This window comes from Elgaria multicarinata, chromosome 6 (assembly GCF_023053635.1).
Source record: "Elgaria multicarinata webbii isolate HBS135686 ecotype San Diego chromosome 6, rElgMul1.1.pri, whole genome shotgun sequence".
Taxonomy (NCBI): domain Eukaryota; kingdom Metazoa; phylum Chordata; class Lepidosauria; order Squamata; family Anguidae; genus Elgaria; species Elgaria multicarinata.
Genome location: NC_086176.1, coordinates 58,373,725 through 58,397,456, shown reverse-complemented (window position 1 = coordinate 58,397,456; position 23,732 = coordinate 58,373,725). Strand labels below are relative to the sequence as shown.

Sequence of the window (23,732 nt, the reverse complement as noted above, 5' to 3'; positions counted from 1 at the left end):
TTTTCGCAGCTCCTTTTTGTAGCACTTACACCTGTGGTTACTGTTGTTCCCTGACAGCTTTAAAAGGAGCCCTGAGAAGATGGCTGTGTCAGATAGAGTGAATGGGGTTGCAGCGGTGTGTGTGTGTGTGAGTGTAAGTGTAAATACTGCTGGTGTGGGTGCCCCATTTTCTCTGTCCTGTACTGCAATTCTCTAAGAGCATTTTAAAAAGATTGTTGGGAATACCTGGGCAAAGTTAAATGGAGAGGAAATTTGTGCACCTGCAGTAACGGGAAGGTTAATGCAGGTGCGCAAATTATCCTTCCATTTACTTCCCAGCCCTTAAATTTGTATACATTTTTGCATGTTTTTTTTTAAAACTGTCAGGGAAACACAGTAACCTCAGCAGTCACTGCTTCCAAAAGGAGCTGTGAAATGGGGGTGGGGAGCTAATATCTCCCCTTTCTGAAGCAGCTGCAGAGTTGGGAAACTGTTGAAAAGATGGAGGACATTGGAAGTGTCAGTTCAATACTTAAAAGCGAGAGGATCACATTGCCAAGGAGGAGATACTGAATCCCCCTTTTGGCACTTACACCCCCACTTTTGGTGCTTCTGAAATACCAGGTTCCTCCTTTTTCTTACTGTTATTTCTCCCCTGGACCTTCACAACTGTGCACAAATCACCTTATATGCAACCTTGTCTTGTCTTATATTACCTATTCCACTTCACTGCTACCTTTGACAGCTAAAACATATAAGGAAATTGACCAGGTGAGACTAACCATATTAGACAGTCAAAGTGCACAATTGCAAAAGACCGACAAAATGATGATGATGATGATGATGATGATGATGATGATGATAATAATATAGCCAGGGAACAAACAGAGTGTAGTTGTTGGAGCAAGGAGGGGGAGACAAGATGGGTTCTGCCACAGAGTCCCCTGGGATATGTGCTGAAGCCAGCTGAAGGACTGAGGCAGAAGATGACGAAGAATGAGCAACAGCAAGCCCCATGGTTTGTCGGGCATATCATGGGTTGTTCAGGAAACAATTAGCATACTATGGCTTACTTGCCTTGGCTTGATGTGTGAACCCAGTCTGTTTTAGGTTTGTGCAAGGGTTGTTTCATATTTTTGTATGTTAATGGTTTGATATTATGTTATTACATTTTATTTTTAAATTATTGGTCTTTGTAAACTGCTGAAAGAGCTTTGGCAATTGGGCAGTATAGAATGAAATAAATGAAATAAAACAAAATAATATTCCAACTGGGGAAGTGCCACAATGGGAAGAGACACAGGGAGAAGAGCAGGAGAGGACACCATCAAAGGAATGGAGCTAGGCTGATCCAGGATACTGCCTTCCATACACCTGTCATGGAAGGCCTAGGAAGTCTTGCCTAGGAAGTCAAAATACCACCCCCAACTGGGCCCATCTTCTTTCTTCAGAGGTCTTCTGGACTCATCAAGACCTGGTTACTACTCTGCATCTCCTGATATAAATGTTAGTGGTTCTCTTTTGGCTAGCAAATTACTTTACTTTTCTCTTAGATCCCAAACAGTGGACACTGTTGTACTAGAAACTGAATAATTTACTATTTCCTCCTTAAGGAATTCATCCCCAAACAGAAAGTAGCGGCCATCTAAGATATAGGTTGCTGATGAAATTGGGCTGACCAAAAACCACAATGCTACAAATCCCTCAGTCATTACAATACACCATATACTAACAAAATACTTCTTGAATACTATACAAAAGAAATGCTTTTAGAACTTAAAATCTAATCTAAATAAAAAGTTAGTACATTAAACAAATAGACTTTATATTGCTTAACTGATATATTGAGACGTGTTCATTGACTCATTTTTCCCCTTTAAAGAGTTCTGAAATTTCCAGCTTGAATAATTTAAACACCATATAACAAAAAAAATGCAAGATGCAGAATATGGGGAGCAACCCTCCCCCAACTCCAGTTTGACCTGAGCACTTTACATGGTTTCTTGTCTGTAAAAAGAAAGCATGATTTCTTCCCATACAGTTCCTCTTTAGCACTACAGAACCGAACTGGAGAACACTTTGATTTTAGATATATTGCCAGTGTTTGGTTCTTACCTCTTTCACACTGTGGACCTGTGAATCCATATATACATGCACAACGGTTGGGTCCAATGCAGCGACCACCATTCTGACATCCATTTTCACAGACCGCTGTGTTTAAAATTAAAATAAATTAATGCTTTTACTTATATTGAAAGTATCCTTTTGAGTTCCTGTAGAGCACATTCATAAAATGTAGGCTTTTAAACACCATTATACACCACTTACTATTTGCTCAGTATTTTAACACCTAATTTAACTTAAATTTAAAATTTGCTGTTTTAATTCCGTATTTTAACCTATCTCAATTTCTGCTGTGTGGTTTTATCCTGGTTGTGCTTTTTTATATTGTATTTTGTAATTGTGTTTTTAGACTGTTGGTTGTTTTATTATGCTTTTCATGGTTTTAATTTTTGTGCACCGCCCAGAGAGCTTCGGCTATTGGGCGGTATAAAAATGAAATAAATAAATAAATAAGTAAAACCTGCAAGGAAGCTTTAGAATAGCATTAGAAATTCTCTTCTTTTATGGCAGAAATGCCTTGTGCTTGCTTTCAAGCAACAGAGTAAGTGAGGCTTGCAGCAGAGTGTAGGGTAGAGAAAACAGAAACAATAATATGAGCAAATTTTAGAGGTGTGGCTGTATTAGTCTATTGCAACGAAGATGACCAAGAGTCCTATACAAACTTAAAGAATAACTATACTCTATTGGAGCCTGAGCTATAGTGAAGGACCTAATTTATCAAATACATGAAGTGAACAGCAAAGTAAACACACATGCATATACAGAGACCCAGGAGTGACAGGCGGGGGAGCGGAAACTGTTTTTCAAGGTGAGATTAAAAGACAAAGGAACATGTTCTAATAGCAGAACCAGTCAATTTAAGTCAAGGAGCCTGGTATTAGGCAGGCTCAACATTCAGGCTGCTGTTCAATCTCTCCAGTAGTATTATCTGTAAAATAATTTGCATTAGTTTTCTGATTTGTAAAAAAAATTGGTCAATGACCTAAAGGTTACCATAGGCTTGGTGCACTGACCACAAATGTTCAGACTTGCTGAAATACATGAAAGCAAATGTTCATAGGCATGAAAGCATTTTACATAAGTTGCAGCAGCTGTTCCCAGAATGGGGGGGGGGAGTGAGGGAGGGAACCAATAAGCCTATCATAAAAGCATAGCAAGGAGAAGGTAATATGGACCACACTATATCAAAAGATTCTGTTTCTAATGCTAAAAAAATCTTATAATATCTAGATGCAGTATCACCAAAGGTCTTACCCAGATATATCATTTTCATTATATAAGAAAAGTTTCCAAATACTGCATGAGAAAATTGCAGCCTATAATTTATTTGATCAGAAAAAAGCAAATGTTTTAAAAAGAAATTATCTCTAATAATTATGTGGGAATTAATCTTACAAATCATTTCTGCTGCTTAATTCCCAAAGCATAAACTTGCTAGCCTGTTATGTGAAAATTGAATCTGTTCTGTCAAAGAAATATTTCCTTTTATAGCCCCTAAGATTTTTGACTGGGCCTCTAAGAAAACAAGCATTTACATATGGCAGAACCACTCCTCTCCTTTCCATATCTAGACACCTCAGGGGACGTGACATTTGTCTGCAGTGCCACTATGTCTGGGAACTGAAGAGACAAAAAAAACCATATGCAGATAGCAGGAGGAGGCAAAGAATATCCATAGTCAAGGAACTACGGAAAAGTCTGTGTTGACAAGATCAGAGTACATGTGGCTTGGCAGGGTAGAATATGAGGGGGAAGGAAATACAATGCAATTCATCTACAGTGCTGGAAAAAAGCAATGGCAATGCCTTAACATTAGTTCTGCATAAATCAAGGTTCATTCATGGTTTGGGGCTACAAGGTTGTGATAACAAACTTTGAGATTGTACCTCATAACACTGTTAACATGTAAACACTGTGCCCTTAAGCAGGGAGGGGAGACTCTTGCTCACCATCATGGGAAGATGCAGTAATTTTGCTCTCACACTTTACTAGCCTAAAGTGTGGCCATTAGTAACTAAGGGAAAATATTATAAAGACAGGAGTGTGTAGCTAATGAGTGCACACAGTCTAGAAACAGCAGCGCAAGAACAGCCCAAAGTCGATATAGAAACCAATGTATTCAAAGTTCAAAATAAATAGAGAGCACAGTGCAAAATGGCCAATGTGTTTCAAGTCACAGATGGCCCTTCTTCAGGGTGTTTGTATGTGTTTAAAAAAATATAAGGTTGAATAGACAGGAACATTTTACTTTCTCCCCCACACACCAGGTCTTTTCTGAGGTGAGTGTCTTAAGAAAATACCAACTGTGGATAAGCAAGAAAGTAAAAGAAAATAAAAAATGAAAGAAACAAAAAAGATGTTGTACCGTTCAGAACAGGCCTTGACAAGACTTGTGTTGCTTTTATCAAATACAGTGGATAAGTTATAACACCTTGTGAAGCAACATGCTTTCTTTTCTTTCTTTTTTTAACTCCATTGCTTCTACGAAGTTTATATTTTCTTAACAGGCATACCTGAGAATAAACCTGAAGAAAAGGAAGAACTTGCCTATCTATTCAAAGCTTTCTTCCCCTACACAAATCATTGCCTTGGAGCTTCTTCAGAGGGGTGGGGAAATTGCGTTTCCTTCCCATCACTTTGAATCGTGTTTCTGTTCCACAATAGAGAGCTTTCGCTTTCTTCAGATGTCAAAGAAAGAGGAAGTAAACAACGACTACGTGGCTCAGTCAGTGGATGGGTTTTTGCACTGCTTTTCCTGCACACAGCAGGAAATGGCAGCATGTTGTGCTACATGAAAAAAAATGGATTTTTCTGGGGCAGGATCTACACTACTGCTTATAATGATTTATAATGGTTATGACAACTGTTCAGACCTAGGACACATTACATATACAGTTTTCATACCATTTTAAAAGTGTTATATCTTGCTTGGTGTAGATCAGCCCTGGGTCTTTTTTTGAGACGGGAAGGAGCAGGAGACGTGTGGGAGGCAGACAGTGTCATGAATAGGACCCACAAAAATCCATGAGTGCCCAGTAAAGAGTGTGCTATAAAACACTTGTCTGATGACACTCTTGATGGTCCATTTGTGTTTGAAACTCATTGGGCCATTTAAGTTGTTTGGTCTACTCAATTTTAAATTCAAATAAATTATTTCTGCAGGAACCTTCATACCATTCTTGCACTGAGCTCATTCTGGGAGTTTCTCTTTTGCTGGACTATAGTTAAACAATACCATAAGATACAATAACATGGAGTCCTTTCATCAGTGAGTATTATAGTACAACCTATAAAGTATGAAAAGTATCTATATCTTCACTGTTACAGAACAGATTGCAACCATGAGAAGGTTCCACTGTCTTTACAATTTCCTCAACCAATAGCTAAATGTGATTTGGTCTCAATGTTTTTGGCAGTTTTCCAACTCAAGGCCCCTATAGCTTATGGTCAGGTTTTGAAAGCATTCACTTTTCCTGTGCCAAAACAACACTGAAGTAAGGAGTGAATAAATCATTTCAGCTAAGGGGGAAAAGGAGGTGGAATACTTTGATGTGTGCAAGAACTATCCCCTTGTATCACAAGGGGCAACACATAAAATGTACTGTTATCTCAGGCATTCTATTCCTTATCAGGGCTCATTAAACTGAAATACCTTTCACTCATCTATGCACAGAAGAACAGTACTTCTGTGTTGCTTTTTTGATATATGGTGGATGAATTATGATATCATACGAAGCAACATTATTTTAAAATTTCAATTATAGCACATTTAACGAATGGTTGCATTGTGACAATCTAACAGAACAATATTTGCCCAATTTTCATGTGAATTGCAGTGCAGTGTACACATGAGAGACCTGCCACAAAATGTTGCAGTGTTGAGTGCTCCAGTCTGTCACTCATGCCCTACTTCAAGATACTCTATTCCATTTTTCTTCCCATCAAGTTTTCCTTTCACATCCTCAATAGTCAATCAGCATTCTGTGGTCAATGTGCACACTCAATCCTCATTGAGCTGTTAATGTGTGTTTTTTAATGTGTTTCTGCAAACCTTGGGGTTCCCTCAAGCCTTTTAATAATGCCTTTGTGCATGGGTGGCACTGTTTTGCCTATGTAATCAATGGCACTCATTTCCAAAAGTCAGCAATTGAGGGAGCGATAACCCAAATCATCACATTTGGCTAAAACAGCTGCACAGTTTATAGAAAGTTCAGACTTTTATTCTCACTGATGTACAATGAGGAGCCAAAGAACCATGTAGAGTAGCAGACATGAAAGAATTTAAATTAAAGGAGCAAGAAGAGCAACATAACAAAGAGGAGGAGGAAACATAGCAGGAATGGAATGGAGCAGCAACAGAATGGAATGGAGCAGCAACAGAAAAATGTGAGAAAGGTATTTGGGGATAGCAAAGAGAGAAAATGGAGGTTCTATAACGGCTTCTTTCCCCTCTTGCACTTATACTACTGACCCTGTGGCCAATAAAGACTAAAAGTATATTCATAAGTAACACCAAGCCATTGTTTGGCATTGCATAAGAAGAGTCAAGCCTTGATCCTGTGCACTCTTTCCTCCCTCTCCCCTATGCCTCACTTCTACACACCACAATTTCTAAACAGGTTCTCAGCAAGCCATAAGTTGCCATGTGAGTAAACCATAGTTTGTCCTTAAATAAGTATCAAACTGTGGTTTGGGATCCTGGTTTAAGGGCAGTCTATAGGCCTATTCAGACATTCCGAAAGAGGTCAAAATAAACACATGGGGAGAGAGAATACTCTAGTCCCATCCCCCTCCTTTATTGCATTTGTCGCTCCCTACACCTGGAAGGTGACTTTGTGAAGAGGAGAACTCCTGTATCCATGGTGGTTTTTCACATGCTTTAGAATGCTGAACAAAGTTTTGAGTTTGTGACATATAGGGTGCCACATGGAAAGGGAATACAGGAGTCTGAAACTATGTTCTGCTTGTGAATGGGTTGGAATTATGTTTGAAACTACCCTGCATGTCCCTAGTGGCCTAAATTTGTGATTTCACGAGAGGGGAAAGAAAAGCAACTCTAACTGCTCTGGAATGTATTTTTTTCTGCTCTCTTCCACTACAAAATCAGTTAAACATCAGCTGTGGACAAAAATAGTGCAACTTGGAGTTGTGTGAAGCTCCATATAATCAATCCAAATATGGATGCCATTCTGTAGTAGACAAAGAGATTAAAAGCTCCCATACTGGCATTTGGAATAATTTGAATCCTATCCAGTGAGATGAAAGCCTGCTTTGAGACAATGCCTTTGATTATTCTTTATTAGAAACTAATCATTAGCTGTTTGAAAAACCTGCAGAGTTTGGGGAGGTGAGTTATACATTCAGTAAATGTGCTGTTCCATAAGTCATCTTCTACCATTATCGGCAGGTTGTATTTAGGTAAAGTGTCCTCAGAATGCCATCCACACTTATTCACTGAGAGCCTCATAGTTTTAACAGGAATGGAAAGAAATATTCTGCATACCAGACATTCAGGGAAGTACATATGGACCGTCACTCTCCTGCTTGACTGTGGTCATGTCTACACTAGGGCTTATCCTGGGGATTGCCCCGGAATCATCCCTGTGCATCCACATGATGCACAGAGGATCCCGGGGCAGGGAGGGATGATCCCTCCCTTTCCCCGGGATAACCAGGATGGCTTTAATCCCAACTTTTCCCACCGTCTTGGGATTGTCCGCGGAATGTGGGGGCAGCCGTCCCGGTTTCATCCTGGCTCCTCACGAGTAAACATTAGTAGTCGGGAACCAGGCATGAGGCACGGAGCTCTTCAGGAGCTCTGTGCCCCTCAGGGGGAGGGGGGAACACCTTACCTTTATCACTGGAGCGCTCGTGGACTCATCTTTAATAATAATAATTTTAAACATGATGGGTACAACATCCTCCTTTCTCCCAGGATGTCACGCACTTCATGTGGACTGAGGGGGGGATCTCATGATCACCATATCGCGAGATCCTCCCCCCTTCCCTGCCCAGTGTAGACATCCCCTGTGAAGTATGAGCTTCTTCAATTTAACAATTGGGAGATTCTGAATCCTACTTTCATCCACATTCTACTCCAACCCAACCCACAGGCTACCATGGCATATTTTCCCTCTGTGATCATGTGAATTCAGTCAGTGACTAGATTCACAGATCACAGTCGGTTGGAACCGTGTTAGTGTCAATGTGGCTTACTGTGACATTCAAACCCAGTGCAAATTATTCAGCATGGTTTCTTAGCCATGCACAAGTCACCCTGAGAACCAATGGCTTGTTGTTGGGTTGAGGGGGCTTGTACTCAGGGTGACTTGCATGACATCTGAACCCAGCAGAATGATTTGTCCCAAGCAGCTATAAAGCCATCTGGCAAGAGTGGGAGAAAAAAGCCTGTGCCACTTCTTGCGCTCTCCATTGATGTCAAAATGGTACTCTGATTGGACCAGAACTTGGTTGCCACCTTCCCCATCCCCTAAAGTACTTCAGAACTATGCAAAGGGATTCAGTTTTTTCAAAAAAATTCTCAGGTCCTTTGCAAATGTGAAGCTGCACAGATTCACCTGTCTGCTATATGCAGGCTTGCCTTGTCAATTTCCTAGTATATTAACTAATCCACTTCAGCAAACTCCCAAAGCCGTAATATACAAGGAGATTGACAAGGTGAGACTGCATGTAATGCACAGGGTAATCTGCACACACTTGTGGAGGGACAAAAAGTACTACTAAATGAAAATACGAACCCATTTGCCCAATTCAGAGGCACCGAATTTTGTTGTAAAAAGTGAGCAAAGTAATTGCTGCAAAAAGGAGCACCAAAGCAGGGGGCGGGGCAATAACTATGTGTTGCCAATGTCATCCTCTGGCAATTATGACTTGAACTCGCACTTCTCAGTTTCCTCCCTGCCATTTGACATTTCTCCAAAGTCCAACAGCGGCTGCTGACTGGGAGGGAGCAATTGGGGTGGGCAGGTGTAATTACTTCTGGTGCGTGGAACCCAATCACTCCGTGTCATTTGGGGAAGTGTTAATGGAAGTAGGAAACTGACAAGTGTCAGTTCAAGGTATAATAGCCACAGGAAGCCACGGAGTAGACAGTCATTTGTCAGGGGCAATGGACTAGCCACCCACCCACTGTGGCATCTTCTCAGGATGCCTTGGCACAATGTGTGAATGCCAATATCATACTTGAAGGACAAATAATCAGGGCTTCTTTTTAGCTGTTTCTAAGAATACTGACTTCATTTCACATTCATGAGCTTGATATAAAATATAGGGTGCTGGTGCTGGGTGTTGTAATTTAAAGCTTCCTATAGGAAGCCCTGAAAAGAGCGGAAACACTCATTTTTGGATCAGGACAGATTAGCAGAGCTCCCTTATATGAGTTCCATTAACCTGCCCCATTCCAGAAATGAGCATTTCAGCTCATTTCCGGTTGCTCCCAGAATCACTAAATCACTGTTGCGCAAGCAATGGGGTCTCACTTGCAGAACGGAATCACCAAAATGGAATCGAGGGGCGCACAGCACCCTGTTGGGTACTCCCCTTTAATGTGCACACTGTTCTTGTTTTTAATCCAGGAAATTAACTCTATGGAAGTGTGTGTTTTCTTTTAATGTTTGATCATGTATTTTTTTAAAAATCAAAGTATGATCATTTCTTAAACTCCCATTATAATGATGCAGCTCTAGTGATGTGTGTAAAAAAACTGAACTTGTGCACCTGGTACTCTTTGTATGGCAATCTAGGATAGGGACCTCTCCTTCTTCACTGTCTTTAATTCTAGAGCTTCCAAAACTAAAAACACCTTGGTGTACACAAGTGTTTGTTGAAACATTCCATAATTATTTCACTGAAAACTTCACACTTAATTTGATTGCAAACTTCCAACACTTTTCTAGTAATGCCTCAAAATTCTCAGGGCAGACAACACATTCAGTCATCAAATAATATTAATGTTGCCCAAACAGATGAACATTTTATTGCAAGCTGCATTTACATCCCAGCTTTCCTCAAAGGCAGCATTTTATCCGATAAGAACCACAGCTGGGTGATAGACAATTATTTGATCAAGGGTATCCAGTGAGCTTCATCAGTGAAAGGGATTTTGAACCCTGGTCTCCAATATCCAAATGCAACAATAGCCACTGTAAAACACCAGAAAACTGGAATATGCAATGCTCAAATAGACCCCGATTGTCAAAGTATCCACTTACGTTGACCACAGTAAGCACCAATATATCCCTTTTGACACTGGCATTGGTCATCTAGACAGGAACCACCGTTCATGCATCTGATATTGCACTGTTGTACTAAAGCAAAACAAACAGTTAATTATTTAGTAATTACTAATTTTATATCAGGCAGCCAAATTTGGCTTAAAAGTACAAGCATCAACAACAAATGCAAAGAAACAAATGTAACATACATTTTGAGACCGTACAGATATTTGTGATGGATATTAAAACATAAGATAGTCAAGTAACCACCATAAAATGTATCACTTTTTTATCACCTCATTAGTTAGAAGGACTTTGCTGTAATCTTAAAACTGATTTAAGACACATTATTTTAAACTGGAGACCTACAGCTAACGACTGGCCCGGAAAATTCCAAAGCACACATAACTCTCTTCAATACCCCCTGTTTCCCAGTCAGCAATCCATGGCAGAATCTATCACCTCTCTCTCTATTTTACACACTCTTCCCTCTGCACCACCACTTTGTTTATGACACATGCCCTCTCTATCTCGCCCTCTTGCAGTTTGAGATGCAGCTTCTGTGTTAAAAGTATAATATATATGGTGCTCTGAATTCTCAGTTAAGAAAATAGAGCTAACTCCTCTAGGCCTTATCCAAAATATTATTTCTCCCTCTAGTTCTTATCCTGTTCTTAAATTTCTTTCCAACCCCTTTAGTTTTCTGTTGTCACTTTGAAGCTCCTTTATCTCCCTTATAACTTCATGCTTACAGCAATTAATTTCTTTAATTTCCTTATATTAGCCTCATTCCATTTCACTCACACTCATTCTCCCACCTTAGTCCATTCCATTATTGTTTCAGATTCACAAAGTAATCTTCACATATTTATTTATTTCCTATTTAACATGGTTAATATCTTGCCTTTCAGTCAACAAGAACACTTCCCCATCCCATGCAACTCATATAAGTTATAAAACTCCAACTCTCCAACATGAAAATACAATATATCTTAAAATAAAATAAAGAATTAGATACTTTGAAAGATCCTCAAGAGAACTGTATTAGCAGAACAGCAATAAAGCCTAGTTCTATGAACATCTTAAATAATTAGGTTTTCACTGCTCCCTAAAACGCAAACCCTGATGTAGCCAGGTTCACCCTTTCCCAGGCAGGCATTCCACAGATATGGCACTACAATCAAATTGCTTTATGTGGCTACTCACTGATCCTCAGAAGACAAGGAGATGCAAATTAGTCCCTAAAATGTTGATATATGTATGTTTGGAAGCGAATTTGGTAAGAGGCAACCCTTGAGATATTCTGTGCTCAAATGTTTTAAGGCACAATTCTATGCATATTTAGACAGAAAAAAAGTCCTACAACTCCCAGCATTCCCCAGCCAGCCCTTCATTCTTTAAGAGTCAAGAATAGCACTTTGAACAGTGCCAACTAGGTCGCCAATGAAAATGGAATCAAGTTAAAATTGAAACATATAACTGACAAGCTCCATTTAATACTCTGGCAGCTACATTTGAATGCAACAGCAATTTCTGACACTCTTCAAAAGCTGGCCTGTGTCAAGAGTATTGCAGTAGTGCATTCTGGAAGGATCACAATGGCATAACTGATACATAGTCTGTTGTGATACACCTTTTTTCTTGTATTTTCCTCTCTAAGCCATTCTCTCACATGACCCAAACATTATCTGATATCATCTCCCACTCCATTCATATTTCAAAGCTTATAATCAAGGAATTGCCCTGAATTTGTGCTTTATTTAATTTTGTTAGATTACATGGTCAGCAGGAATCCAGCTTCTTTTACTCTTCTGTGGGCTCACAGCCCTAGCTGCTGCACCTAGAAATCACATAGTCTCTAAATGTATCATGGTTGATATATATTCATATAATAAACATGTGTTTACATATACACCATCCAGTTCAGTCACACCCTTGGGGCTGAACTACACTATTCATGTTCCTTTAAAAAATCCTTATGCTGATCACTTTTATTTTGAAGGAACATGTTCCTGACTCATCAGATCCTACCCACTCGCACCGTCTGTTTCCTGCCAAAAATGCCACACAGTTGCTACTTGCTTCCAGGAGGGGGTCAGGGAATGATTAGCACCCTTGGGGGGTGGGGGAAGCAGCAAGAGAAATGTTTTTTGGGAGGAAACTGGTACAGAGACCTGACCTGGATTGGCAGCAAGTTTTGGATTGCTGCTTTTCCTTCAAAATAATAGTGGCCAGCTGAAGCATGCATTTAGAAAGCGTGAATAACATCAAAATGTAGTTTGGTCCTGATGTGTCCTGTTAGGTATGCACAACCATGTTGTAAGTGCATTCTGTGCTTCCAAGACCGCTCCTAATGGAGTGGAGGCATGTGAGGCCTAAGCTAGATTGAGCTTTATCATGAGGTGAACCCTGGGATCGTCCCTGTGCATCCACATGACGCACGGGGATCCCAGGATCAGGGAGGCATGATCCCTCCCTTGCCCCAAGATAGAGCCCTCCCCTTTTGGCCCGCTTTTTCCATGGTCCCGGGCTGAGCCTGAGACCGCGGAACGTGTGGCCCGTTGCTGTGGTTTGACTCAGCTCCATGCAATTCGTCGTGCAGAGCCAGGAGCCGGGAGGGTTAGGGTGCGGGGAGAGGGGAAAGTACTTAAACTTTTTTTAAAAAAACCTTACCTTCAGCACATGAGCATTCGTGCGCTTCGTTCTCTTTAAAAATGATTTTTAAAATGGAGGGCGCAATGCCTCTCTTCCTGAGGTCGTCGCACCTCACGTATAAATGGAGGAGGGATCTCGTGTTAAACACAACGCAAAATCTTCCCTCCTCCGTCCTGGATTAAATGGTAGGTCTAGCTAAGGCCTGAGAAACAGGAAAATCTTGCATGGAAAGCCTCATGCTGCATGAAAAAGGGATTAGGGTTGATATAACAGGTGACTGGCTCAAGCCCTTGCTATTGATCTGTTTGTAAACAAAACCTTTGTATAACATTATACCTTTTCTCCCTAAACATTATAAATGGAAACTTACTGAACAGTAACAAAATAGAATTATATATTCAGGACTTACTAGATTTTGTTCCACAGGTTGGCAGTATTTGTCCACTGGAGCAAGTGCACATGTTAGGACGAGAACAAAATCCATCGCCACAACTATTTCTACAAATTGCTGTGGAAGAAAATGATCAACACTTGTAATCTTAAATTGTTGAAGGCTTGCTGGTAAACAGAATCAGCTATTTGCTTAAGGTTGAAATCCTATGCAAGTTTAGACAGAAAAAAGTCCTAAAACTCCCAGTATTCCCTTGCCAGCATGCCATTGGCAATGCTGGTTGCAGATTAAAGGACCAACACATCTAGAAGCAACAGTTTGAAGGTTTGATTATGGGTTTTTTGTTATGCTTTTTTCACTGCTACTAAAAACAGAACTGTAAAGATAGTCTCTATTCTGATGTGGTTAAGATTTTAGAGAGCGGCATAAAAGGCACTAAGTCCTATTCGTGTAAGAAGAGAGATATGTAAACTAATCTATATAGAGATAACACGAAGACAATCTGGAAATCAGAGTAATCTGAAATAATGGAGTTGTATTTTACTTATCCATATATTATAGGGACTGAAGGGCAAAACAGATGTGGCATTAAATGCATTAATGCATTAAAGGTTCTGTTTTTTACTATCAAATAATAGTTGAAGATGGGGAAGGTATGGGCACAAGCAGGACTCGGACTGTGGCAAACAGCAAGGAGGTTAATAGGTTTGCCCCACACTCTGGTCCTGCTGAATACAAACTGCTACTAGTCCCGAGAGAGAAGATGGTGCCAATTACAGTTATATGAGAATTTAATTTCTGTTAGCAAATCAGTCAAACTTGCCCTGCTTACAATCTTGAACTCAAACAAGAGCTTCTTCTTTTTTTACAAAAAAAAGTTTGCAAATTCCCAAATTTGCAACCATGTTTGAAAAATTTGTATTTTGAAAAATGCAAACTTCAGAATGCACATTTCTTTTTTTAAAAATACACATTTTCTCATTTTAGTCAATGAGTGGGTGGGGGAGTGTGCACTTTTGGGGAATTTTTCTGTTTGAAGTAAAAGAACAGGTCGCAAATAAGAATAGGAGTGAGATGAACCAAGCTATTGAGTAGAGTTTGGAAGATCTAGTTCTCCCATCCCTAGTACCAGTGGAAGCTTTCCTCATGGAGCTGATAGCAACTTCCCAGGGTATGGATTTCATCCAGATTGTAGTGCGAGGGGAAAAGTTATACCCTCTCCCCTCTTGCCACAGCCTCAATTCCCTCCCCACCACCACAGTTGTAATTTTGATAATAAAAAGCAGATACTTTAAATGCATTCACACATTTAACATCACATCTGTTTTAGCCTGCGAAGACCAAACTATGGCTTTCCAGTTGATAACGATATCTTTAAACAATCCTTTCTGCTGACTTTTTCTAACCAAAGCCTTCAGAGAACTAGGTTTAACATTAGAACCTTTGAAGTCCCTGTAAAAATCCTTGTTGTAAAGACACATGATTATCTCTGGACATAAAACAAGGAGATGTTAAGTGCTTGTTTTTGACATGTGGTTCATTCAAACACTTTCTAGAAATACTCATTGTAAATATATCTCTGACTTCATTTTAGAAACAATATCATTGTTTCTGGTTTAGGCAGCTGCTTTTAAAAGATGAGCAGATTGAACATTTTTATCTGTTTTAGCTGCCACATTGCAAAAAAAAAACCAATTCTGTACAGCTAAAGTTCAATAGAAAAGATTCATAACAAAAGTGTGATATCAGAACTCAATCCTATGTGTATTTACTCAGAACCAAGTCCATTTATTCAATGGGGCTTACTCCCACTACACAAAATCACAGCCTTAGCTAACAAATATTAAGGTTGGGTGTGTGTTTTTAAGAAACAAGGATAGGACAAGGAAATCTACATGAATATAATGTATTTGTTATCTAACCTCATCTAGCAGATTTTAAAGAACTGAAGGACTTTACTCAAATTGAGCACCTCTATACTCCAAGCACTCCATATTTATTAATATCCTTCATTGTATTAGCTGAATATTCTAAGCAGATTTTCACATGTGAAGCTTTAGTGTGCCTTTGGGCATGTCTACACCGGGCAATATCCCAGGGATTGTCCTGGGATCATCCCTGTGCATCCACATGGCACACAAGGGATCTCGGGAGCAAGGAGGGATGATCCCTGCATTTCCCTGGGATATCGCCATACCATTTCTTTGTGGCTTTTCCCGCGGTCCCAGGATGACCCCAAGGACCGCAGATAGTGTGGCTGTTTGTCCCGGCTTCTTCCCTCTTCCCCGCAAGTAGCAGAGGTCATCTGAGGGAAGGAGCCAGGACAGGAATAGTCTGGGGCCATCGGGAGTGGGGTGGGGAGTGGGGTCAGGGCTTTTTTTTTGCTTACTTTTTTGCTGGAGCGCAGGTGCGCTCCCACTCCTGTATTCTTAAAAGAAATGGTGCGTGTGATGTCCCCCTTCCTCCCTGGACGTTGTGAGCCATGTGTGAATGCAGGGGAAGGATCTCGTGATCAGCATATCGTGAGATCCTCCCCCCTCCCTCCCAGATCACCAGGAGATGTAGACATGCCCTTTGAGTCCCTTTATGATGCTTGTGTGCTGTGTGACAGTGAATGTTGTTCATATGGGGTATAACACAAAAGACAAACTGTGGGCCTTGCTTTGAGAGCCAGTTTCCCTGCTGTGCGTCCACATGACGCACAGGGGAATCCGGCCCCAGGCCGCATTGAAGCCTCCTCTAACGCGCCATAAGCGAAGTCGCTTATGGAGCGCCTTCTCCGCAGCTCCGGCCTTAGACGGGGCTGCGGAACGTCTAGAGACTTCCGAGGCTTTTTGCGTCTACTCGCTACTCGCTTACATCGGGCCAGGGGGGGGATCCCGGGGGCGACACGGGATAGGGGAAGGGAGGTCTGGCACAGGGCGACGAGGGGGAGGGAGGGCTGGCACAAGGCGACACGGGAGAGGGAGGGCTGGCACAAGGTGACAAGGGAGAAGGAGGGCTGGCACAAGGCGACACGGGAGAGGGAGGGCTGGCACAAGGCGACACGGGAGAGGGAGGGCTGGCACAAGGCGACACGGGAGAGGGAGGGCTGGCACAAGGCGACACAGGAGAGGGGGAGGGAGGGCAGGAAAGAGGGGGCAGAGGGCTTAATTTTAAAAAAACCCTTACCTTGTCCGCAGTCTTCGGGGCGCACGTGGCCCCTTTAAAAAAAAATGGCCGACGCTGCAGGGCTTCCGTAGTCCCTGCGCGTCGGCCATCTAGGAGGCTGGGCGGTGCGCCCTAAAGTTAGCGCGCCATCGCCCCGCCTCCCTGCCGGCTTATCCCGGCAGGTCTAGCAAGGCCCTGAATATATATTGTACACAGAAAGACAGGAAGTTGCCTTATAATGAATCAAACCATTGGTCCATCTATCTCAGTATTGTTGACACTAACTGGCAGCTCTTCAGAGTTTCAGGCAGGGTTTTTTCCTGCCCTACCTGGGGATGACAGGGATCAAACCTGGGACCTTCTGTATGCAAAGCTGATGCACTAGTACTGAGCGCTGCAGCAGCAGCAGCACCCACCCACCCCCATAGCCAATGTAGGTTTTACTTTTGTGACTAATTAAACCAAAGCCAATTTAAGCATCATGGGAAACAATGATCTGAAGCTGGGCTGTAATATAAATGAAACTTTGTACGTGCATTTATTCTCTGGCTTAGAACATTGATAAAATAAACATATAGGTCAATCTTCCACCACTGGAAACAGTATAATATTAAATGCTGAGTTACCAGTATAATATTAAATGCTGAGTTACTGCAGGTCTGCTACAGATTGTTTTGAGATATGTAATTTTACTGTGTCTGGGAAACCCTGAGGTAAAGTTGAGGTCATCATCTATGATATTTGGCACAGTTAATGTTAGGTTCAACAAGACAGCCACGGTAAATATACAGACAATAAAGTGAAATAGTTATAATGTGCCAGAATAATAACAGCACACTTTCTTCATAACTTAGTTTACAATTTCATCCCTACTTCAGATGCTTTTGTCACATGGAGCATTAGAATAAGGACTGGAATAGGTGAGTGGGGCTTAGGTAGACCTACGGGTCTAGCGCAACGGACGGGTGACCATCTCGCGATATTTTTATCACAAGATCTCCCCCTCTGTTTACACGCAGCGCACGATGGCCTTGGAAGAACAGGACATCGCACCCGCCATTTTGTTTTGTTTTTTCCTTAAAGGAGAAGAGCGCATGAGCGCTCATGCGCAAAAGGTGAGGTTTTTTTATTTTAACCATTTTCCTGCTCACCCCACCCCACCCCCGATGGGAGCTCTGCGCCCCATGTGCGTTTCCTGGCTCCTCACAAGTAACCGCGAAGTGCCGGGACAAACTGTGATGCCCGCCCACATGTTCCGTGGTCTTGGCATCATCCTGAGACTACGGAAAAAGCAGGCTGAAAGGGTAGGGCGATATCCCGGGGAAAGGGAGGGATCATCCCTCCCTTCTCCCAGGATCCCTGTGCATCACGTGGATGCACAGGGACCAACCCGGGGATCACCCCGGGATATCGCCCCATCTAGCAATGGCCTAAGATTGCACCAAGAAAAGAAATCAAAGGCCCCTTCAACAACCATTTAATTTCAATAGAAGGAACTTTTGATCCTGCCTCTACACTATTCAAGCACTGATGACTGCTGCTGCACTGGTACTGGGGTTGAGGATTAAGCCTCAGCATCAGCATCAGATGATGGATTGTGCCCCTGTGCCAGCACTGAAAGCTTAGTTCTTGATTTTATAAACTATTACTATAACCATGGAGTAATTCATAGACTTAGCCCATAAACCACCCTAACAATGCAAGCCTAAGCATGTCTACTCAGAAGTAAGCCCAACTGTGTTCAATAAGACTTCTGTCTGACTAAAAACACATAGCACTACAGCGTAAATGTATACATCCTAAATATGGCTGAAAAACCATACTTGCTAATCTGGAACATCTTCTGCCTAATATCTGAGATAGTAGATGCTGTTTAGTGTTAATCAGTGAAGAAAAAGAAATATTCTAGTCTGCACATGCCCAAATGATCCTTATCATTTCCCACATGTTCCAGGACTGAACTCTGACTTTAGCCACCGGTTATGGGACTATGTCCTGGTGAGTCCAAGCCACAGTTAAATTAGCTTCCATATATTTGCCAAGTCACATCAGTAGTCAGATCTCTCAGCACAATAGTAAGTTTAGCCAAATAAACAATCATGAAGCTATTAAAATATATTTTGGCAAATCTAATCTAAATCTATTACAACCTAAACTAACAAAACATAATAAACATCCCTAGGTGTTCTTTGGCTCCTATGTAATTCAGTTACATTTTATTTCTGTGGTATTTTGCTTAGTATTTTGTGAATTTCTAAAATTGCATTTTTTATCAATAGAAATTTTTTGGCCAGTATTTCTGATATGGGAACTATGAGACAATTTCTATTTTTTAAATGCAAAATGGAACCCTAAATTTAGCAACCAAGCTAGATTAATTCCTTGCTTCCTTTATAATAATAATAATAATAATAATAATAATAATAATAATAATAAACCATTTAAATTCAAAGAAGTCTTTTGAGGAAATTATTACTCAAAGGTTATAAAATCTGAAGCCAAACACTTACGAACAATACATTGATTTCCCCCAGGGAGCGTTTTCCATCCAGGGCAACAGTAGGAGTGGAATCTGGAGCCACACACATTTGGCCTGTCACATGCAAACAAGTGTGTACACAAAACATAGGTCAATGGAAGCAGGCATTCAGAATTTAGCTCTGCAGAATAAAAAAAACATTGGCCACAGAGACAACAAACAAGCTATATTTCATGGAGCCCTCTATGAAGCAAGTATTTCCTCCCTCTAAGAGCTAAGAAACCATCTCATTGTGGGGGAAATGTTGGGGAAACTAAGGAATAAGCATTTACTAAGGTTTCCATTGTTAAACCATTCTGAAAGCAGAGGAAGGAACATTTGACCAAATGCATGCCTTCTATAACTACTTTACTATGGCCCCGTTTAGACAACACACTAAGCCATGCTGCTTAATCACAAAATGGCTAACCATTTTGTGGTTAAGCAGCAAGGTTTAGCGTGTTGTCTGAACGGGGCCACAGTGAAAATACACAGAAAAACATCTAAAATAGCATTTCCAACTTAAGAAGGCAAAGAGGTACATTTTTATGTAAAAGCCTGATTTATAATAGCATATTAGATTTAAAATAGAAAGAATTGATCATACGTTTTATGACCTAGCATTTCTAAGCTTCCTTCACCCAATCTGAAAAAGCATGTTTCTTCAGCAGATTTTAACTGAAACCACCCTTCAGCAGTTCTATACCAAAGACTTAAAACATGATCATGAAACTGAAGCAATATCTGCCACATTTGTTTTTTCTATTAGTGACGTAATTACACATGCTTACTTTTGCAAAAGCCCTTTTTTACACCAGTCTCAAGAAACACAAAAAGTTTCTAACATGGACCAAACACTAAAATTAAAGTTTAAATCAAGCCAACCAAATAGAAAAGCAACAATTACAAAAGAAAAAAATGAAAATGGAGCAGAGTGCAAAAGTAAATTGAGACATCTGCAAGTATTTGGGTTGAAAGTTTAGAGGGGAATACTCAGAGATGTGAACAATTGTTCAGGATAGACTGGGAGAACAAGCTGCCTAAAGAGATAGCTGTTGGAATATACTTGCACCTTAATACAATGGGCCGGTAGAGGTACAGTGAAGGAAAATATGCATGGAACTGGTTCCCACTAGACTTAGGCCTTAGCTAGACCTAAGGTTTATCCTGGGATCGTCCTGGGGTCATCCCTGTTCATGTGAATGACACACAGGATATCCCGGGAGCAGGCAGGGATGACCCCAGAATGATCCCGGGATAAGCCTTAGGTCTAGCTAAGGCCTTAGTAATAAACTAATGTTTGCACTGCATTACCTAATGGATAGGGTTTCTACACATGTAATGGTGTTTATTCTCTGGAGTTCTTTGGGGCAATAAAACAGAAAAATAAGAGAAACCCATTTCATCTTGAAAGTTGTAGCATTCTGTCAGAGTGATCCACAGTTATTCTGTTGAGGGCTGCCAATTGTATGGAAATGTTTGATATTGTGAAGTGTCTATAATAATGCTCATTTGAGTAGGGGACAGTTCTAGGGATAGCAATTTGATAGAAGCAAGATAAAAAGAATAATTTGGCGGGACCCTAGTCTAACTGCTACCCATAGACAACTGTGGATTGCTTATGGTGGACTGCACATAAATTCACAGAGCAGATAAGCCTAGAAGGTGAGTGTAACGCTGAGAGGTTAATCATCAAAAGGCTGTTTGAAGTGAACATGAATTTGGAAGGAAGTTGATTGGGCCTTGATGTCAAGAGGGGATTATGGGTTGCATGGAGATGATCGTGGCAGTTAAGCCTTGATGAGAGAAGCCTATCAGGAAATGGCCATATGCTTTATGGAAGGGGTGGAGAACCTCTTTCATTCGGAGGGCTGAATTCAATTTTGGAGAAGCTGTCAAGGGCCACATTCCAGTGGTAGGTGGGTCCAAAGTCAAAAGGAATGAGGTCAAAAATGCCTGTATATTGTAGCCTATATGCATTATACATGGGGCTGCCTTTGAAAATGGTCCAGAAACTTCAGCTGGTCCAAAATAGGACAGCAAGATAGTTAACGGGGATTGGCCAATGAGTCCACATTATGCCACTACTTTTCTCACTTTACTGACTGCCAGTCCAGGTCTGGGCCCAATTCAAAGTGCTGGTATTAATATTCAAAGCCCTAAACGCCTTGTGGCCAGGTTATGTGAAGGAATGCTTCCTTCCATATATACCTGCTTGGACTCTAAGATCATCTTCAGGGGTTCTCTGTGAGCCCCTGCCAAAGCGAGGTGAGTGGCTACAAGGAGGAGGGCCTTTTTTGCTGTGGTACCCAGGCTATGGAATGAGCTCTCTAGAGAGGTTTGCCAGGCACTTATGTTGTACTCTTTCTGGCGCCAGGTGAACACCTTTTTATTTTCCAAGTATTTTAACATGTTACCATCCTAGTCTTTTAACTCTGCTGTTTTAAAACTGTGTTCTAAATCTGAATTTTAATTCTGTGCACTGCTGCTCAGCTTTATTCTGGTTGTACTTTTATATTTTGGTTTTATATTGTGATTTAAGTTTTATACTTAAGTTGTATTTCATGGTTTTAATTTTTGTAAAACACCCAGAAGGCTTTGGCTATTGGGCAGTATAGAAATGCAGTAAACAAGTAAATTTATTATAGCGCTTACTGCTGCTAGTCACTCATGCCTAATATACACCAAGCAGGATATTGTACTATGAAAGCAATATAAAAGTAGTATATAAAAGGCAGGAGCCACATCAAGCAGGATACAGCGGTATGAAAGCAGTATATGGTATGTGTCAATTCGCCCCGACAGTTGTTAGTGCACTTCAGTACCACTATAAAGCAGTAGTGTGGCTCCTGCCTTTTACATACTGCTTTCATAGTGCAATATCCTGCTTGGTGTAGATTAGGCCCCAGAGGACCAGTTTGGGAACCCAGCCAGATTTGGCCCCAGGCCTGAGGTTCCCCACAGTTGCTTTAAGGAGATAGGAAACAGAGGTGTTCCAGCCAATGGGAATCTGCCCAAAAGATTTGGTAGTGATCAAAGATTAACAGATGATGAATAAAATCAGCTACAGAAGACAAAAACAATTAGCGTTTGAGAGTAAGGAGAATATACTAGTCAGCTGCAGCAAAGTGCTTGAAGAAGGGGTCAAAGGAAGGGAAAGTGTGATTTGCTAGTCAGCCTCAAAAATGTGATTGGAGGGAAGGGGGGTAATTCTAGGAGTTGGGCATCAGGAGCAGTTAGTGGGAGCAGAGTTTGTAGGTTTTTTGACAGTAAGAAAGTATCTTAGGTTGCTTAGCTGGAAGAGGGAGGGTTATTGTAAGGATGTAGCTGTAAGTTTTGTGGAAGCAGAATAAAGGGGCTCTTGAGAATTTTGCCAACCGATTTCCCAGAGGATGATGAGGGGACTGCATAGACGTACTTGAGCCTGAAAAGCATTGGCAGACTGGAGATGGTGGTCCCAGTGGGCTGTCTGCTGCTGCGTAAGTGTATGTCTGCCGTAGTTCTCAGAAACAGCAGCTTGGGAGGTAAACTTGAATCTGCCTGTACGCTTATAGACCAGTGCAGGTGAAGGCTCACATGATGGAATGCTCCCCCATTGGGGGGGGGGGGATCCTACAGTTAGAAAACCAGCATGTCTAGGTTGGAGTCTTTCTCCTGGCACCTTGTTGTCTATGTTCAGGGAGTGATGGGCAGTCCCAGCCTGCAGCCAGACACAGGTTTATACCTCCTTTGCTGCTGTTTATGAGAAATAGGCCCACCTACGAGTGCTTGCGTGAGTGCGTGAGTGGGGAAACGCTGCTTTCCTACCCCCTGAGTACGTCCTGTTGGCCTCTTCTCCGGACTCGGTTGATGGTGGCGGCTGCGGCAGGCGCGGTGCCTCCTTCCAGTCTGCCCAAGACAGGGTAGCTGCTGCTGCTGCTGCTGCTGCTGCTACTCCCGTCTGCTTCATCAGCGGGACGGACCTGCTGCTGCTGCTGCTGCTTAGCCTGCCCAGCTGCTCCCTGCGCCCAAAGCGCCACACAGCCCAGCCAGAGGAAATAAGGCTGCAAACAGAGCCCCCGCCGTCTCCCCATCGTTGCCAGCAGGAAAATCCTGAGGGGTCGCCCACGAGCCCCCAATTCCGGCTTGCTCCTGCGGGACCTTCTCTCCTGGGCCGCTTCCCTTCCAAGCGAGGCAAACGTCGCTCGTCTCGTTGCGGCTGCTGCCGCTGGCTGCCTTCCCTCCCTCAGCGAGCTTCTCCGCGGGTCGTGGCGGCCAAGGGGGCGGCTGCTGCTGCTGCTGCTGCTGTTCTCGCTCCGTGCTGCATCCTCCTCCCTTCCCCCCCCCTTCTGTCCCTCCCGAGAAACTGGAAGGCGCGCAGATTTCAAAGAAAACTGTCGGGGGGAAATAAGTGAGGAGATTTCCAGCTCGTACCGCAAAAGGTGGGGTGGAGGGAGCGCACCCTAAAAGGGTCGTTTTAGGCTAACCGCGAAGTCTCCCGAGGGAGACGAAACTAGCCGCGTAATGGGAGGGGGAAAGGCTGCCCCCCAGCCCAGTCCTGCCTCAATCCAATCAAATAAGCCGCGAATACAAATGAGGAGAGGAGCGGACTTCAGCCGGGCTGCAGCTTTCCACCCTGATCGCGGGGACAGGAAAGTGCAGGCGCGCTCTCCTGCTATTCCGCTGCCGCTACTGCAGCTCA

The 23,732-nt window shown here is 42.1% G+C and overlaps 1 protein-coding gene across 1 annotated transcript in view; it reads right to left on the bottom strand.

Annotated features, from left to right (window-relative positions):
• The window catches only part of FBN2 (fibrillin 2), a 186,613-nt gene extending 163,412 nt beyond the window's left edge, over positions 1–23,201 (bottom strand). Inside the window, exons 1-5 of the mRNA XM_063129462.1 lie at positions 22,859–23,201; positions 19,044–19,126; positions 13,402–13,500; positions 10,335–10,430; positions 2,095–2,190 (exon numbers count right to left, since the gene is read on the bottom strand). Of these exons, the coding sequence (XP_062985532.1) occupies positions 2,095–2,190; positions 10,335–10,430; positions 13,402–13,500; positions 19,044–19,126; positions 22,859–23,124 (640 nt within the window). The 5' untranslated portion in view covers positions 23,125–23,201. The remainder of the gene's footprint in view (positions 1–2,094; positions 2,191–10,334; positions 10,431–13,401; positions 13,501–19,043; positions 19,127–22,858) is intronic.
• Positions 23,202–23,732: the final 531 nt, after the last annotated feature.